The 18,162-nt window shown below is 35.3% G+C and overlaps 1 protein-coding gene and 1 pseudogene across 1 annotated transcript in view; both read left to right on the top strand.

Annotated features, from left to right (window-relative positions):
• CWC27 (CWC27 spliceosome associated cyclophilin) overlaps nucleotides 1-18,162 on the top strand; it is a 269,385-nt gene that overhangs the window by 105,486 nt on the left and 145,737 nt on the right. Inside the window, exon 11 of the mRNA XM_003925798.4 lies at nucleotides 16,175-16,278. Coding sequence (XP_003925847.3) covers nucleotides 16,175-16,278 — 104 coding nt within the window. The remainder of the gene's footprint in view (nucleotides 1-16,174; nucleotides 16,279-18,162) is intronic.
• LOC141585046 (THO complex subunit 5 pseudogene) lies at nucleotides 6,695-16,164 on the top strand (annotated as a pseudogene).

Here is an 18,162-nt window from a genome sequence, read left to right as displayed (position 1 = left end):
GTCATTTTACTGAGTGCTAATATATTTTTAGAATTCATCAATTTATGTTGCTATAAAGGAATACCTGAAGTTGGATAACTTAAAAAGAAAAGAGATTAATTTGGCTCATAGTTATACAGGCTGTACAAGAAACGTGGTGCTGTTATCTGCTTCTGATGAGGGCCTCAGGAAGTTTCCACTCATGGTGAAAGGTGAAAAGAAGCAGACAGTGAGAGAAAGCGAGACGGAGAGGCTACCAGGCTCTCTTTATCAGTTCTCACAGGACTAATAGAGAACTCATTTATTACAGTGACAATGGCACCACTGTTCATGAGGGATCCACCACTATGACCCAAACACCTCCCAGGCCCTACCTCCACTACAGGATTAAATTTCAACTTGAGATTTGGAGGGGATAAATAAACTGTATTATCACCTTTTCAGAGTTCTGAGAAATATGGCTTGAGGACACCTTCCTTCAGAGAGGACTTAATCTTTGGTTCTAACAGGTGCAATAGAGTACTACAGATCACTGATGATTGTAATTAAAAGTACTCCCTAGATACCTGAGCTTATTAATTAGTGTTATTATTTAATAAGCCTTCTTACCTGCTTGGATCTCAGACAGACAAGCTTCTTTGTGGTCTTCCTGTGTTTATTAGTAGATTTGTTTATTTCCATCCTTTAAATAAGTGAAAATGCCTAGCTTTTGTGCAAGAGTACTAGTTCTACCCTTGTGATTATTAAAATCTGCATTTCTAGGTTACTGAGATCAGTAATTCAGAGTGTTCAAATAGTAATCCCAATGCTTATTGCTCTGGTTTTCAGGCCTCCTCCTCATTTTTCAAACCATGAATAATTCCCTTGATTTCTAGTGAGCTAAACATATGTATTTAAGGGTTTTTTTAGGTTTAATTTCTATATTTAATTTCATTTTTGCATTTAAGTCTATATTCATATATAGGTTAAATCTGTTGTTTACAGGCATGTTAATATGTTTCTGTTTGTTTGTTGTATTATATTTTAGGCTCTGGGGTACATGTGCAGATCTTGCAGGATTGTTACAGAGGTATACACATGCCATGGTAGTTTGCTGCCTCTATCCCCCCTTCACCTACATTAGGTATTTCTCCTGTTATCTCTCCCCAATCTCCCCACCCCCTGCTATCCACCCCCTAGCCACCCACCCCCTAATAAACCCCAGCATGTGATGTTCCCCTTCCTGTGTCCATGTGCTCTCATTGTTCAACACCCACTTATGACTGAGAAGTTACTGTGTTTGGTTTTCTGTTCTTGCGTCAGTTTGCTGAGAATGATGGTTTCCAGATTCATCCATATCCCTGCAAAGGATGTGAACTCATCCTTTTTATGGCTACATAGTATTCCATGGTGTATATGTGCCACATTTTCTTTATCCAGTCTATTATTGATGGACATTTGGGTTGGTTCCAAGTCTTTGCTATTGTAAACAGTGCTGCAATGAACATGTGTGTGCATGTGTCTTTATAATAGAATGATTTATAATCCTTTGGTTATATACCCAGTAATGGGATTGCTAGGTGAAATGGTATTTCTATTTCTGGATCCTTGAGGAATCGCCACACTGTCTTCCACAATGGTTGAACTAATTTACACTCCCACCAACAGTGTAAACGTGTTCCTATTTCTCCACATCCTCTCCAGCATCTGTTGTCTCCAGATTTTTTAATAATTGCCATTCTAACTGGCATGAGATGGTATATCAATGTGGTTTTGATTTGCATTTCTCTAATGACCAGTGATAATGAGCATTTTTCCAGATGTTTGTTGGCCTCATATATGTCTTTCTTTGTAAAGTGTCTGTTCATATCCTTCACCTACTTTTTGATATGGTTGTTTGTTTTTATCTTGTAAATTTGTTTTAGTTCTTTGTAGATTCTGGATATTAGCCCTTTGTCAGATAGGTAGCTTCCAAAAATTTTTTCCCATTCTGTTGGTTGCAGGTTCACTCTAATGATTAATTCTTTTGCTGTGCAGAAGTTCTTAAGTTTAAGTAGATCCCATTTGTCAATTTTGACTTTTGTTGCCAATGCTTTTAGTGTTTTTGTCATGAAGTCCTTGCCTATGCCTACATCCTAAATGGTATTGCCTAGATTTTCTTCTATGGTTTTTATGGTGTTAGGTCTTATGCTTAAATTTTTAATCTATCTGAAGTTAATTTTTGTAGAAGATGTAAGTAAGGGGTTCAGTTTCAGCTTTCTGCACATAGCTAGCCAGTTTTCCCAACACCATTTATTAAACCAGGAATCCTTTCCCCATTGCTTATTTTTGTCTGGTTTGTCAAAGATCAGATAGTTGTAAGTCTGTAGCATTACGTCCAAAGCCTCTGTTCTGTTCCATTGGTCTATATGTCTGTTTTGGTACCAGTACCATGCTGTTTTGATTACTATAGCCTTGCAGTATAGTTTGAAGTCAGGTAGTGTGATACCTCCAGCTTTGTTCTTTTTGCTTAGGATTTTTTTGACTATGCAGGCTCTTTTTTGGTTCCATATGAAATTTAAGGGTTTTTTTTTTTTCCAGTTCTGTTAAGGTCAATGGTAGCTTTATGAGGACAGCACTGAATATATAAATTACTTTGGGCAGTATGGCCATTTTCACAATATTGATTCTTCCTAACCATGAACTTGGAATGCTTTTCCATCTGTTTGTGTCCTCTCTTATTTCCTTGAGCAGTGGTTTGTAGTTCTCCCTGAAGAGGTCCTTCACGTCCTTTGTTAGTTGTAATTCCTGGGTATTTTATTCTCTTTGTAGCACTTGTGAATGGGAGTTCACTCAAGATTTGACTCTCTATCTGTTATTGGTGTATAGGAATGCTTGTGATATTTGCACATTGATTTTGTATCCTGAGACTTTGCTGAAGTTGCTTATCATCTTAAGGAGATTTTGAGCTGGGATGATAGGATTTTCTAAATGTGCAATGATGTCATCTGCAAATAGAGACAATTTGACTTCCTCGTTTCCTAATTGAATACCCTTTATTTCTTTCTCTTGCATGATTGCTCTGGCTAGAACTTTCAATACTATGTTGAATAGGAATGGTGAGAGAGGGCACCCTTGTCTAGTGCCAGATTTCAAAGGGAATGCTTCCAGTTTTTGCCCCTTCAGTATGTTATTGACTGTGGGTTTGTTGTAAATAGCTCTTATTATTTTGAGATACATTCCATCAATACCTAGTTTATTGAGAGTTTTTAGCCTAAAGAGCTGTTGAATTTTCTTGAGGGCCTTCTCTGTGTTTATTGAGATAGTCGTGTGGTTTTTGTCTTTGGTTCTGTTTATGTGATGAATTACATTTATAAATTTGCATATGTTGAACCAGCCTTGCATCCCCGGATAAAGCATACTTGATCGCGATGGGTAAGCTTTTTGATGTGCTGTTGCATTCGGTTTGAAGATTTTTTGCATTGATGTTCATCATGGATATTGGCCTGAAATTTTCTTTTTTAGTTGTGTTTCTGCCAGGTTTTGGTATCAGGATGATGTTGGTGTCATAAAATGAGTTAGGAAGGATTCCCTCTTTTTGTATTGTTTGGAATAGTTTCAAAAGGAATGGTATCAGTTTCTCTTTGTACATCTGGTAGAATTCAGCTGTGAACCTATCTCGAACTGGACTTTTTTTTAAAGGTGTTTTTAAAAATGTACTCTTATTCAGCACTTCTATGTGTTGGGTCGCAAGAGAGTTTCAGGTTATCTACTATGCTGCCTTACTAGAAATGGAAACCTAATTTGTTTTTCATATTTAATTAATATCATTTGTAAAAATGGATTGTGAAATAGACATTTGGCTAAAGACTGGATTTCTGCCATGGCAAATGTACTCCATTTTTGTGAAATTTTGGTCAAGCCACATTTTTGTTATGAAATAACATGTTTGATTCTGAGATTTTTACTTGGTACTTAGACAGCATAGAAACATCACCTGCTGATATTATGGACACTTTATGATTTTAAGATACACTGTTTTTTAGTGTGTTTTGAAAAAGAATAAAAGTTTCTAAGATTCGAAAGAGATCTTACAAAGATTGGGGTAATCTACATTAGATTTCTAATCTTTTCATTAAAAATGCGTGTGATCTTTCATATGAAACGAGTAAGATTGTAAGTTTAAAGACCATATACAAGTATATTTAGATTTCTCCTTTTCTTTCTAAATTGCAATATATTTAAAGATAGGGACATAGTCTTTCTATTCATAAGTAGTGGTGTAGCAGATCATAAAGGGCACATAGAACATTAGCTCTCAGATTAAATGTTATCTTTTGATAGATACCTTTCAGGATCACTTAGACTAAAATAAGGTAGGTTCTCTGTTAACATCCCTCATAGAATTTCTAACTATGTATGCATGTCTTTGTTAACTTGCTTATTCCTTATCTTTTCAACTAGGTTATAATGAAAGAAAATAATCAATTCAGTTTCAAGCATTTCGTGACCAGAATTAGGATACGGGAATTTCGTAATTTTTAGTTTTTTAAAACTATTATGTTTCTCACTTTCATAGCATATATTTAATTTAAGCAATGCCCCAAACACAAAAACTAATCTGTGCTTTTTGAAATCTGTGTATCCATGGAAACAATGGAAAAACTTGCTTTCTTAATCTCTTTTATTAGACTGAGATCTTATTTTGTCAGTATTGGATTCTGTACATAGCAAGGATATGAATAGTAGTAGTTGTGGAGGTGAGAGCAATCATAATAAGAGAAGCAAATTTCTATTTAGTAGTTTCTTGGGCCAAGTACTCTGTCAAGTATGCTAAATAATTTCCATAGAGTCTTAATTCTTTCTTACAGCAACCTACTATTCTTTTCATTTCTATGTGAGTAAAATGAGGCTTAGATTAGTTAACTTAGTTGTCCAATGCTGTAATGCTAGTAATAGGTAAAACAGAGCTTTGAACACACAGTTGAGTTTCATTGATTAACTTTTGTTAGATATTTGCATGATGTAAGTATATATTTTCAAAATATGTGTATAAACTACAGTATATTTTGGCACTTTTTGAAATATGGTAAACCTACATCTCTGCTATAGCTGATGATACCATAAGGATAAAAATTGTCCAAAACATCTATAATTTTAATATATACAATGGACTTTTATTACAGCTATTTTATGATTTCATCAATAGCTGAGCTGTTTCACTACAAACAGATTGGGTATCTTTGTGATTAAAGCAGCAGACTAAAGACCATAAAGGGTATACTGTTTGTTTTTCAATCAGTTCCTTGTGTTATGAATTCTTATCAGATGTTGGGAAATAGCAGGCTTAAACTAACTGTAAGTACTACATCCAAGGTCCAAGAAACAGTGATCTGTAATGGGCATGTGTTTAACCATCGGCTTGTTTAACAAGACCTCTAAGCAAATTCATTTACCAGCATATTTAAGAACCTTACACATATTCCACTTATGTAGATTTACAATTTCTTTAACAGCATGTCAAATACTCAGGTCTTGATAATCTTAATCAATTTTTAAAATGTGAATATTAGAGAAGATCTGTGCTTGACTTTATCACCCTTACATTAAAATAATATTTCTCATGACATAAGAAAAAATAATAGGTATAACTAAAAATTTTCCTAAGGCACATTCCTAGAAACTGGAGAAAATGAAAAGAGCATCTAGGAAAAAATGAAAACTGACTGACAGTTATGCAAGATACTTGACATTGCCATTTTAAATCCTCAATCTCATGTTCAAAAGTTGCACAGTTAAAAAAATTTTGCAGGATTTTAGAAAACTACTTTAATCAAGTAATGTGAACTGTCTGATAAAAATTGTAAATATATTGGCACTGTAGTAATAAAAAGTTTCTTATGTAGTTATTTATAGTATCTCCTGTTGTATAGAATATATTCAGCTTAAATCCTTCTACTGGATATTTATTTAAAGAAAAAGAAATTGTTATATCAAAGGGATATCTATGCCCCCTTGTTTATTGCAGGACTATTCACAATAGCCATGCTGTGGAATCGACCTAGGAGTCCATCAATGAATGAATGGAAAAAGAAACTGTGGTGTAAATACACAATGAAATATTACTTGGCTATAAAAGGATAAAATCTTATAATTTGCAGCAACATGACTGGAACAGGAGATCATTGTGTTAAGTGAAATAAGCCAGACACAGAAAGACAAATATTGTATTCTAAATCATATGTAAGAGCTGAAAAACTTGATCTCATGGAGGTAGAATGTAGAATGATAGATACCAGAGGCATCTGGGTTTGTGTGTTTTGGGGGATGAAAAGAGTTTGGATAATGAGTACAAACAAACAGAATAAATTCCAATGCTCAGTAGCAGAGGAGGGCGACTATAGTTAACAATAATGGATTGCATATTTCAAAACAGTTAGAAGGGAAGACTCAAAATGTACCCAACACATAGAAATGTTAAGTACTTGATGTGATAGATATCCTTAATATCCTGACTTTACCATTACATATTCTATGCATATAACAAAATACCACATGTAGCCGATAAGATATACAAATATTATAAATCAATAAAAATTGTAAATAAATAAAGTATTTAACTTAAAGGTAAGATATGGGTCTAAAATTACTTTTCACTTAGTAGGTGATTAGCAGGTTAAGTGAAACTGCATAAAGAATTAAGATGTCCGCAGTCCCAGGTTCGCAGAGCTGTGAGGTCTCTGCTGTTTCCTCTTGACATCAAGGAACAACCCTGTCATCAGAATCAAGCAAAAAACGAAAGCCCAAAGTGATCCAAAGCAACGGATCCCTAGCTGAAGGAAAGCGGAATCGATCTGACACCGAGCAGGAAGGTAAATACTATGGTGAGGAGGCTGAGGTGGATCTGCAGGACCCTGGCAGAGACTATGAGTTATACAAGACACCTGCCAGGAGCTACAGAGGCTGATGGCTGAGATCCAAGACCTGAAGAGCGGGGGTGGCAAGGATGTGGCAATTGAAATAGAAGAACAGAAGATCCAGAGCTGTATGCATTTCATGACTTTGAAAAAGCTTAACCGATTAGCCCACATCAGGTTGAAGAAAGGAAGAGATTAGACCCACGAGGCTTAGCAGAAAGTAGATAGCTATTAACTGCAGCTCCGGAACCTGTTGTATGAGGTGATGCACCTACAGAAGGAGATCACCAAATGTTTGGAGTTTAAGTCAAAGCATGAAGAAATTGATCTGGTCAGTTTAGAGGAGTTTTATAAGGAGGCTCCACCAGATATCAGCAAGGCTGAAGTCACCGTGGGAGACCCTCACCAGCAAACACTGGCACATCTGGACTGGGAGCTGGAGCAGCGTAAAAGGCTGGCAGAGAAGTACTGTGAATGCCTATCCAACAAGGAGAAGATCCTCAAGGAAACTGAGGTGAAGAAAGGGTACCTGAGCAACCTCCAGCTGCGCCTCAGCAGCATCATGCAGGCTTCCCTTCCGGTGTAAGAGTACCTGTTTATGCCATTCAGCCAGGCTCACAAGCAGTATGAGACAGCCAGGCACCTGCCACCTCCCCTCTGTGTCCTCTTTGTTCAGGCCACTGCGTATGGGCAGGCCTGTGATAAGACGTTATCTGTGGCAACTGAAGAGAGAGTAGAAGAAGCCAAGGCTCTGTTCAAGCCTCCAGAGGACTCCCAAGATGACGAGAGTGACTCAGATGCTGAGGAGGAGCAGACCACAAAATGCTGGAGACCCATGCTGGGGATTCAGTTGGATGACAAACACAAGGAGACGCAGATGAGTCACCCACTGTCCATCATGCTTGACCTGAAGTGCAAAGATGACAGTGTGCTTCACCTGACTTTCTTCTACCTCATGAACCTCAATATCATGACAGTAAAAGCCAAAGTGACAACTGCCACGGAGCTGATCACCTCCATCAGTGCAGGTGACTTGCTGTCTCCTGACTCAGTCCTGAGTTGCTTGTATCCTAGGGATCGTGGAAAGAAAACTCCAAATCCAGCCAATCAGTATCAGTTTGATAAAGTTGGCATCCTGACTTTGAGCGACTATGTACTTGAGTTAGGTCACTCCTATTTGTGGGTACAGGCGCTGGATGGCCTCCACTTTCCCAAAGAGCAGTGCCAGCAAACAGTGATTTCTGGCCACTCACTGAGTGCCAGCCACATGGAGACCACCATGAAACTTCGGAAGACCAGGTGCAGTCCCACCTGGCTCACCACAAACAGTTTGCATCCCTAGAGCAGAGCATTGTGCCAGTTACCAGTCATTGCCAGTACCTCTTCCCTGCCAAGGTTGTCTCTCGCCTAGTGAAGTGGATGACAGTTGCCCATGAGGATTACATGAAGTTGCATTTCACCAAAGACATTGTGGATGTGGGGCTGGTTGAGGACACCAATCTCTGCTATATGGCAGTCATCGAAAGGGGCAGAGCCACACTGCAGTCTGCTGTGGTGTTGAACCCTGGCTACTCCTCCATCGCACCTATTTTTCAGCTCTGTTTGAACTGGAAAAGGGAGAAAACAAATAGCAATAATGACAACATTCAGACCATGGAGAGCGAAGTCAATGTTTGCTGCAGGGAGCTGTGTGGCCCTTGGCCCAGCCACCAGCTGTTGACCAACCATCTGCAGCGGCTGTGTGTGCTGCTGGATATTTACCTGGGGACTGAGAGCCATGATGACAGTGTGGAGGGGCCGAAGGAATTTCCCCAGGAGATGGGTCTGCGGCTCTTCAGGGTTCCCGGCAGGATGAAGCCGTTTAAATACAACCATCCTCAGGGATTCTTCAGCCATCGCTGACCTCCCACCCAGCCCGTTGTTTCCCCAAGGCCTCACCCTGAGTTCTGGGCTTCTGCTGGCTGCTCTGGCCCACATATGACTCTTGATATTCTCCAAAGACACCATCTGATTAAAAAGCGTCACCTGGAAAAAAAAAAAGAAAAAAAAAAAAGAATTAAGATGTCAGTGTCATGTTGAAATTCTATTATTGACTTGGATAATTTTGAAAAATCTCTTGCTGTTTCTATACTTCAGCTTTTTTGTGTCTAGGATGAAAGTCAACATTCAGCATCTCACTACTTAGATGTGAATGAAAATAATTTAAGGAAATAATTTTAATTCATAATGGGCTTTAAAAGGCTAAATACAAAGGAATTAAAATGATCTGTGTGGCATAACGTTTTACACTCATAATTTTGATTATGTATTTCAGAAATACTATTTTTTGCCTTTCTTAGACCATTTTTCTGTGATTATGAAACTGAGGCAAAGAAGGAGAACTAATTGCCTTTTCATCGACCAAATAATGATGTTGAATCTAGGTCTTTTGGTAAACACATTTCTTACCACAACCCCCACCCAAATGCTTTGTCTAATCATTTGGAATGCTGTTAGTTTTATAAGGAAGATAACAATTTATCCCTGGCATTAGAGTAGATATCTTTAGTGTAATAATTAGTATCACTTTGTCATTAATTTTCACAGTTTTAATTCTTTAAATTGCTAATGTAATTTAAAAGTCATGAGTTGGTTGTAGTATATTTTGAATATAAAAATAAGGACCTTCTAAGCACCTATTAGTCAGCACTGTCCTGGGTTACAGATAGAGAAGGAAAAAAAAAAGCATGTGGTTGTCTGCCTACTCATATTAATCCTAAATCTTTGCATCAGTTTTACATATTACATATGTTGAATATAGACACAATTTATAGATGTGAAAACTGAGGATCAATGAAGTTGACAACTTTTCCCAAAGCTATACTTAAGTGCCACTTTCTCCATGAAGGCTTACAAAATGAGGAATATTAATAGACAGAAATAGGGGGAAACAACATTTTAAGTAGCGGAAATGGCATGAACAAAGGAGTATGTGTACTGAAGCTCAATTTGCCAAGGTAATTATGACACGTAGTATGTTTTGACTGAAATTTAAGATAACTATAGAGGATATGTGGGAGATAAAGTTGAAGAAAGTAGCTTGAAGTTAGGTCATGATAGAGACTTAATTACCTAGGAAAGAAATTAGTACATAATTCAGTAGGATTTAGGGAGCTGTGAAGACAGGGGAGTAGAACTGTAGGATTTGGCATGTATGTTATAAAATGAATGGAAGAAAGGTCAGACCAGAGGCATATAGACCAAGTAGAAGACTCTTGAAATAGTGAAGTCCTAATGGCCCAAACTAGATTGCTGTCACTAACCACAGAAAGGAAGAGACTTTATAAAGGAAAAAGGAAAGATGTAGTAAGTAAGAGAGTGATACTAGAAGGTGGGATCAGAAATAGAAAAGAGAGGAATTAGTTGGTGTTTGTTGAGGAGCCTGCATTATCAATCTGACTTTTAAAATGGGAAATTTGATACATTTGTGGTATGTCTAGTTCAATTACTCATCTGACAGTTAGAAACATTAATTTAATCTTGAGAATGAAAATGTGTAAAGAGCGTAAACTAATAATCTTGATTTTATATGTTGGCTGCATTAAAACAGAGGGAATTGAAGTCCTGAGGGTAGATGAAATTTATAAAGAAGAAAGAAGGTTGAGAAGCATCTAATTTTGAAGAGCAAAATGTAGAAAAGTAGAACCAATGGAATCAGGGAAAGAATATCAAAGAGGGTAGGATAAGATCATAAGTGTCCTAAGATCTCATGACAACACTATGTCTGAGATAGTGGAGGGGCAAAGAGGCATAAGATGTTCAACAAAGTTGGATGCTTTTCAGGGTCTAAGTTACAATCTAATAGGAAGCGATTGAAATTTGTGATTAGGAGGTCATAAGTTACTTTTGAGAGAGCCATTTAAGAAGTCTGTGGAGTACTAGTAAGGTATTAAAATGGGTGGATAGTGAGTTAAATGAAGACACTAAGAGCAGTTGAGAAATTGGTTGCAAAAAAAAAAAAAGGAAAGCCCAAAGGTGTGGAAAAATTGAAGGAAAATATTGTCACCACTCACAAATGCTTGGCATTTATACTTTATCCCAGATTCTTTTCCCAGCGCTATCTTTTATTGCTAGTTACCTTGCCCCACTTTAAATTATTTTATGTAATAGCCAAATACCTTCATGTTTTAGCATGCGCCCTGTTTTTCCATCTCCCTGTCTTGGTTTAGACAGACTGCTTGGATGCCTCTTCATTCTGTCTGTAAATAGCTAATTCCTGCTTATCTTCAGGGCCCAGTTCACATGCTTCCTCTGTGAGAACATCCCTTATTTGTCCTGCAGTACTCTTTCCTTCACTGAATTTCAAAATGCTTCAGTCATTTATTTGTCATGGAAGTTGCTGCTTTTTATTATGTGCTGTTTTTATTATTGATGTACATGGCTTATATCCCTCCTTGGGATTTAGGCTCCTTGAAGACTTTCTCAAGATGTCCATGAAACGTAATAGAAAGAACATAGACCTGGAGTTCAGATAGTCCCATTTCTAGTTTCTAGCTCTATCATTTACTCACTATGTGTCTTCAAATGAGGTGTTTATTTAATCTTCATAAACTTCAGCCTTCTTACCTATGAAATGACCATACCACAGTTCATTAAAAAGATTATTAAGTGATAGAGGAGGTAACTGATTTAAAGAACCTAGCAAAGTAAGGTTCCCTTTCTTAATCATCTTCATTTCTGTGCCAGTACCCAGAATGTTACCATATAAATATTAGGTGTTCCAAAATTGCTAAATGAATTAGTAATTTTTTTTTTTGCCATTACTAAATATATAAAACTACTCTTATTTCTAGGCTGCTGGTATTTTTTTGTTTGTTTTTTTTGTTTGTTTGTTTTTTTGTGTGTGTGTTTTTTTTTTTTTTTTTTTTTTTTGAGAAATTCTCTTTTCCATTAGGGAGTACTTGTTGCAGATGTACTAGATAAAAAAATATATGCAATACAGAAATATCTGGTGGATAAATGTTGATGTCATGCAAACTATATTAAAATTCAAATGAAATATAACTGTGAGGAAAACAATTGCTTAGAGTTAGTAACAGTTTATAAAAGCCATTTCTTTTACCATTTAAGCAGAGACTAGGCTTTGAGGAAGCCAAGACAATGCTGTCTGGACTCTAAAGTAAGCCCATAGTTTGGCAGTATATGTCATCATATACTGCCAAACTTACAATTTTAGTTCTCATTTTAACATATTTAAATATATTCTGATGCCAGTGGGTAGGATGATATTCCAGAGAATGTAAGATTGGGAATCCTAAAATTAGACTGTAATCTAAGGATTGTTTTAAAAACTTATACTTCATTTCAAGAGTTACTACTAACCATTGGTGTTGCTTGAATAGTCTCAAAGATTTTGACAACATTGTAAATCTTTAATCACTTGAAAAATTTATCATAATGAAGCAATTTTTAATAATCTGTATATACCTACCCTTCTCTGTCTCACCTTGTCATTTTTTAGTTTTTATTCATCATTGCTGAGTTTGTATATTATATGGCTACATCAACAGTATGTCTAAATCTTTGACTATTTAAAGATAGATTTTTAGAAGCCAGCATTATGCATTCATTGCCCTTTTAAAATGAACAGAATTGGTTGCTGTATATAGTAGAGATAACATTCATTTGTGCTAAATAATATAATAAAGAACTATGCCCATATGACAGACAACTCTTAACAGTGGTGCTATTTTAAATAGATGACCTAAATCATAAGTTACCATTTGTTGAATATGTAAAGTGTGCTCAATATTTTACATACCTTATCCCTAACTTATAGTTGAATAAACTGAATCTCAGAGAAGTTAAGTAGCTATTCTCAGGTTACCTGGCTAATCAGTGATAGAGTTGGCTTTTAAATCAGTACTTTCTGAATCCAAAGTTAAGTCTTGTAATAGCTATGTTCTACTCCCTCTAAAGTGGTGTCTTAAACAATATATACTTTCTTTGCCTCATTATTTGTATATGTCAAATTATTCTCATAACTAGTTTGGCTAGCCTAGAAATGCAACATTTCCTCTTCAACTCTCAAGATAATCTCTACCTCAAAGACCTTAGTCTTTGGAAAACATCATCTAAATGACTGAACTACTTAACAAATTGAAAACCATAAAATGTAGCATAATAAAAAGATAGGAATGTTTGGTGGAGTAAATGGAAGATATGTTTGCTGTTCCCTGTGCAGTGACTACCCAGTTACATTTTTATATCATGCTGAGTAAATATGGAATTTCTACAGTTGTGTTCATACAGCTTTAAGAAATAGGAAGTAATTGTACTTATCTGAGAATATGTATTGAGAGCCTAAACTGAGCATTGATGGTTAGAATCAAGAGGAGCTGTTATATGTGAGAGAGATTAGAAAATGATGTACTTCAACACTGATTCAATGAAAGAAAAGGGGAAAGAGTCCAAGGGAAATTTAAATTCTGATCATTAGAAAGATTATGGTTCCATGATCAAATAGAGACTTAAGGAAGAATGAACAAATGTGGGCAATAAGGAGAGGATTTCAGGTTTGGACATAAAGAATTTGTGATTATGTTGAGATGTCCAGACTGCTGTTTCTCTAGAGTCGAGTTCTTGAAATGAGGCTAGTCTGAATTGATATTTGCTGTAAGTGTAAAATGCACACTGGATTTTAAAGACTTAGTACAAAAAGAGAATGTAGAATATCACATTAATATTCTTTATATTGGTTGCATTTTAAAATGGTAATATTTTGGATATGTTAAGTATTTAAAAATTAATGTTTCCTTTTAGTTTTTAAATCTGGCTACTAGGAAACTTAAAATTTTATGTGTATTAGTCTGTTCTCACACTACTAATAAAAATGTACCCAAGACTGGGTAATTTATAAAGAAAAGAGATTTAATTGACTCACAGTTCTGCATGGCTGGGGAGGCCTCAGGAAACTTAAAATCATGGCAGAAGGCACCTCTTCACAGTGTGGCAGGAGAGAGAATGAGTGCCAGCAGGGGAAATACCAGACTCTTATAAAACCATCAGATCTCATGAGAACTCACTCACTATCATGAGAACCCCATGATCCAATTATTTCCCACCGGGTCCCTCCTACAATGCGGGGTGATTATGGGAACTACAATTCAAAATGAGATTTGGGTGGGGATATAGCTAAACTATATCAGTATGTGTCTTACCTTAAATTTCTGAGTTAATCTACACAGAATTTATAATAGATAGAAATGGAGGACCATAATCAAGGCAAAACATTTAGATTTGGAAATACCTATATAGGAGTGATAGTTGATGTTATGAGATTAGACTAAAATGCCAGTGTATAAAGAATAGTGATGAGAAAAATGTCAACAATTATAATATGGTAAGAAAAAGAATAACTAGGAGAATAATTGGAGATTAATAATGCTAAAATGGTATCTAAGCCTGCCTGGGATAGAATTCCAAGAAGAAAGGAGAAGGAAGTACTAATTAACATCATTGAATGATAGAGGCCATATAAGAAGAGGAGGAATGAGAAAAGGCCATTGAATTTGGTTGATATTGAAGCAGTTTCAGTAGAGTATATGAGGGATAGATGGCAAGAATTTAAGAAGTTAGAGGTTGATAAAGCAGACTGTATATGTAAACTATTCTTTCAAGAATGAAGTCCATTTATGAAGATAATAATCACTTGATCTGAGCCTAGTCCAGAGAAATTTGAGCCTGTTTGTTTGCTGAATAAATGGATCAATGAAGTGGGAGTGCTTGAAATTGCAAAAGAGAGAAGATAATTTCTATAATAAGATCCTAAAGCATTGGATCCCAAACCTAAGTACATACTGGAATCATCTGGGGAATTTGTTACAAGGGCAAATTTCCAGGCAGCATTCCACATCTAAAGTTAATATATTCCCTGGAGGTTTGTCTTCCCCACCATGTTGCTAGCAAGTTCTTCCAGGTGATTTATGATATATCCATAGGACAAACAAGTCAAGGAAATTATGGGTGCTGATGAGGTCATCAGTGGAATAACTGGTCACAGCATCCAGTATGGATAGACAGCCAATTAGGGCTAGAATGGGGCTGATGGATCATGAATTACAGTTAAGCAATTGGCTTTTGTTATTATGGGAGTACATGCAAATTTAGTAGGCATGAAAGGCTGAAAAAGTTAAAAAGGTAGTGGATTTTGATCACTGAGGGAAGTTTCAGAATTCAGGATCTTGGAGGCCAAGCAGATGCAAAGTGTAGCTGTGTGTCTGATGTGGAAAAAAGATGAAAAGAACTAAGTTATACATGTCATAAGGCCTAGTAGTTTGGTAACTCTAATACAGGGCAGTTGGTAAAAAGGTATAGGATATGGGCTAAGGAAGAAGCACTAAAGGTTAAATCAGATAGGTGATTATCTAGACTTCAGATTCCACTAAACATTGGCTTGAATATCTTTGATAACCATTTTCAGAGTGGAATGCCTGCTTGGGTTTATAGTTTTTGAGTTTCCATAATTTACTCTAGATGTTGTTGAAAATACAGTGGGTACATTCATAGATAATATATGCACAGTCTTGAGTAGTCACAAGTAACCCTAAGGGTTTAGAATATGAGTAGTTAATAATTCTTTACAAGGCATGAATTTGAATCTCCTGACCTAAAACTGGCATGGAGAAACAAGTCACTTAGGTAGTGCCTTGTAGTGAAGTCAACATTTACTTCTAAGTTTGTCTTTAACACATGATTGTATTAATCATTAAACCTCATCCTGATAGATTTAACTACCAGCAAATTAAAAGGAAATTATATGCCAAACTATAGTATTAAATGAGTTTAAAACTTTGGTTTAAAAATCAAATGAGTTTTAAAAGTTTTTAGCATGATACCTAGCATGTAATAATTACTTAATAAATGGTAGTTACTGGTACCAGTTCAGGAATTCTACCAGTTTTGAAGCCAATTTGTTGTGTATGTCCATATTTAATAAGTAATATTTATATTAAAAATTTTGTTTTGATCCACTATTGCCATAAATTATTAAACTAAAACTAGACTGTTAAATTTGTTAGTGAATTAGGAAGATAACGGGTCATTTATCACTTATAATTTGATAGGGGATATATTTAATAGTAATTTATATTATTATTATGAAAAAATTTTAAAATCCTTTTAAGTTTCTATACCACAAGTATATGTACACAGCAACAAAATAAACGAATTACATTATTCACTTTATTTTTCTTAGCTGTAGTATACCAACAATTCTATTTTGCTAAATAACTTTTACTCTCAGTATATCATATACTTATATAACTCTTTTTGCTTTATAGTGAAGAGCTCAGAAAAGAAGCAAGACAGTTAAAACGGGAACTCTTAGCAGCAAAACAAAAAAAAGTAGAAAATGCAGCAAAACAAGCAGAAAAAACAAGTGAAGGTAAGGGCATTTATCGGGCTTATTTTTTCCGTTGATACTCTTCCTTCTCTGTTTTCTTAGCTCCTCCCTGCTCTCTCCTGTTTTCACCTCTTCACTTCTCCCATTCTTCTCATTTTCTCTTCCCTTCCTCTTTTCCTCCTCGAGTTTGGGTGCGCGCACTCCCACGTGTGTGTGTGTGTGTGTGTGTGTGTGTGTGTGTGTTTAATACATGCAAATGGGATGGTAACTATTGTTCTTAAGCATGCTTCATGAAAACTAACAGAATACTTGAAATCTTAAAACTTAAAGGTGGCCATAGCATCTGGATTAAAAGTACACAAGGGTGGAATATATATATTACATATTCTTTAAAGCATATTTTTGAAGTGTTTGGGCCCTATGTTTGGGACTGAGGTAAACATTTGTGTGTTGGTTTGAATAGTGTTAAATACCTAATCTTGTTTTTTGTTGGTTTTTGTTTTTACCCTTACATTAAGACGTAGAAAATCTAAAGTATTGTTAAAACTGATCAAAATAACATTCTGCTGTTTTATACAGGTCAGCTGGGTTCTTTGTTTCACTATGATTTTTATTAAGCTTCAAAAAAAGCTTTTCCATTGATGATCTTTAACTTAGTTTAAAATTGTTTCAGCTATAAAGCATGTAATATTCAGTTTCTAAAACAACGGCTTGGAACCCTCATCTGTTTTCTTTTTACAGTGATAAAATTGTATTGTACATTCAGTGAACATGATCAGAAATTTTATTCAATTGCCTCTTATAATGATACTAAATTTGATATCAGAAATTTTCTTTGTACATATATATTCTATATTTTCATGCTTTTGAAAGCCAGAAGTGTTTTATGTACCAGGTTCTGTTAACAGTCACTGGAGATATATTAAAGAATAAGATGTAGCATCTAGCTTTAAAGACTACATATTTTAATACAGAACAGTGGCACAATGTTTGGCCATAGATATTATTATTGTTTATTTTAAGTAGCACAAGTAATACCACATAACTATTTAAAGAGTATAGTTCTCAAATTATATGTACAAAGTCCCCAATGACTACTTTTGTAAAGACAGACATTATACATACTTCATGAAGAACTGAAAGTCACTGAAGTATATATTTGCATGAAACTAATGATTTAAAAATTAACTGAAACATAATGGCACAAATTATAAACTGAATTTAGAAGAAGGGATAAACTTATTTGGGACTAGATCATGTAGGCAAAATATAACTCAGAAACAACGTATTATCAGTAAGGAGATTTGAAAGAAGTACAGTCAGGATTCTTTTATTTTTAGGTTTATAAGTGATTTTCTTAGAAGACTATTTCTTATTTTCTTATAATTAAAAGTATTTTAAATATATGAAAATGATTTCTTTCAACCAGAAAGATCTTTCAACTAGAAAGAATAAAATATAAAACTTAAATATTTTATTCACTTTGAAGCTAATAATTATTAGTACCCTCATGTCTTAAGCATTATGCTGAACTAGGAGTATAACATTGTGACTTACAGTTCATGATTTAGTGGGATGGAAAGAAATGCAATAGGTATACTATAATAGTGTCATACAGGTAGGGCCTATATTAGACATAAATAATGCTGTTTATTTATTTATCTCCCTTTGAAATAATAGGTAAAGAAAAACATGAGTCCTAAGACTGATTTCTTAATACACTAAAGATTCTTAACAGAGCTAATTTCAATCAGCTTTTATTTATTATTTTTATTTTTATTTATTATTTTTTAATTGCATTTTAGGTTTTGGGGTACATGTGAAGAACATGTAAGATTGTTGCATAGGTACACACATGGCAGTGTGATTTGCTTCCTTCCTCCCCATCACCTATATCTGGCATTTCTCCCCATGCTATCTCTCCCC

This window comes from Saimiri boliviensis, chromosome 1 (genome assembly GCF_048565385.1).
Source record: "Saimiri boliviensis isolate mSaiBol1 chromosome 1, mSaiBol1.pri, whole genome shotgun sequence".
In the NCBI taxonomy this organism is placed as follows: domain Eukaryota; kingdom Metazoa; phylum Chordata; class Mammalia; order Primates; family Cebidae; genus Saimiri; species Saimiri boliviensis.
Note: the sequence above shows the minus strand (reverse complement) of the source record. Positions and strands in the feature narration are given on the sequence as shown.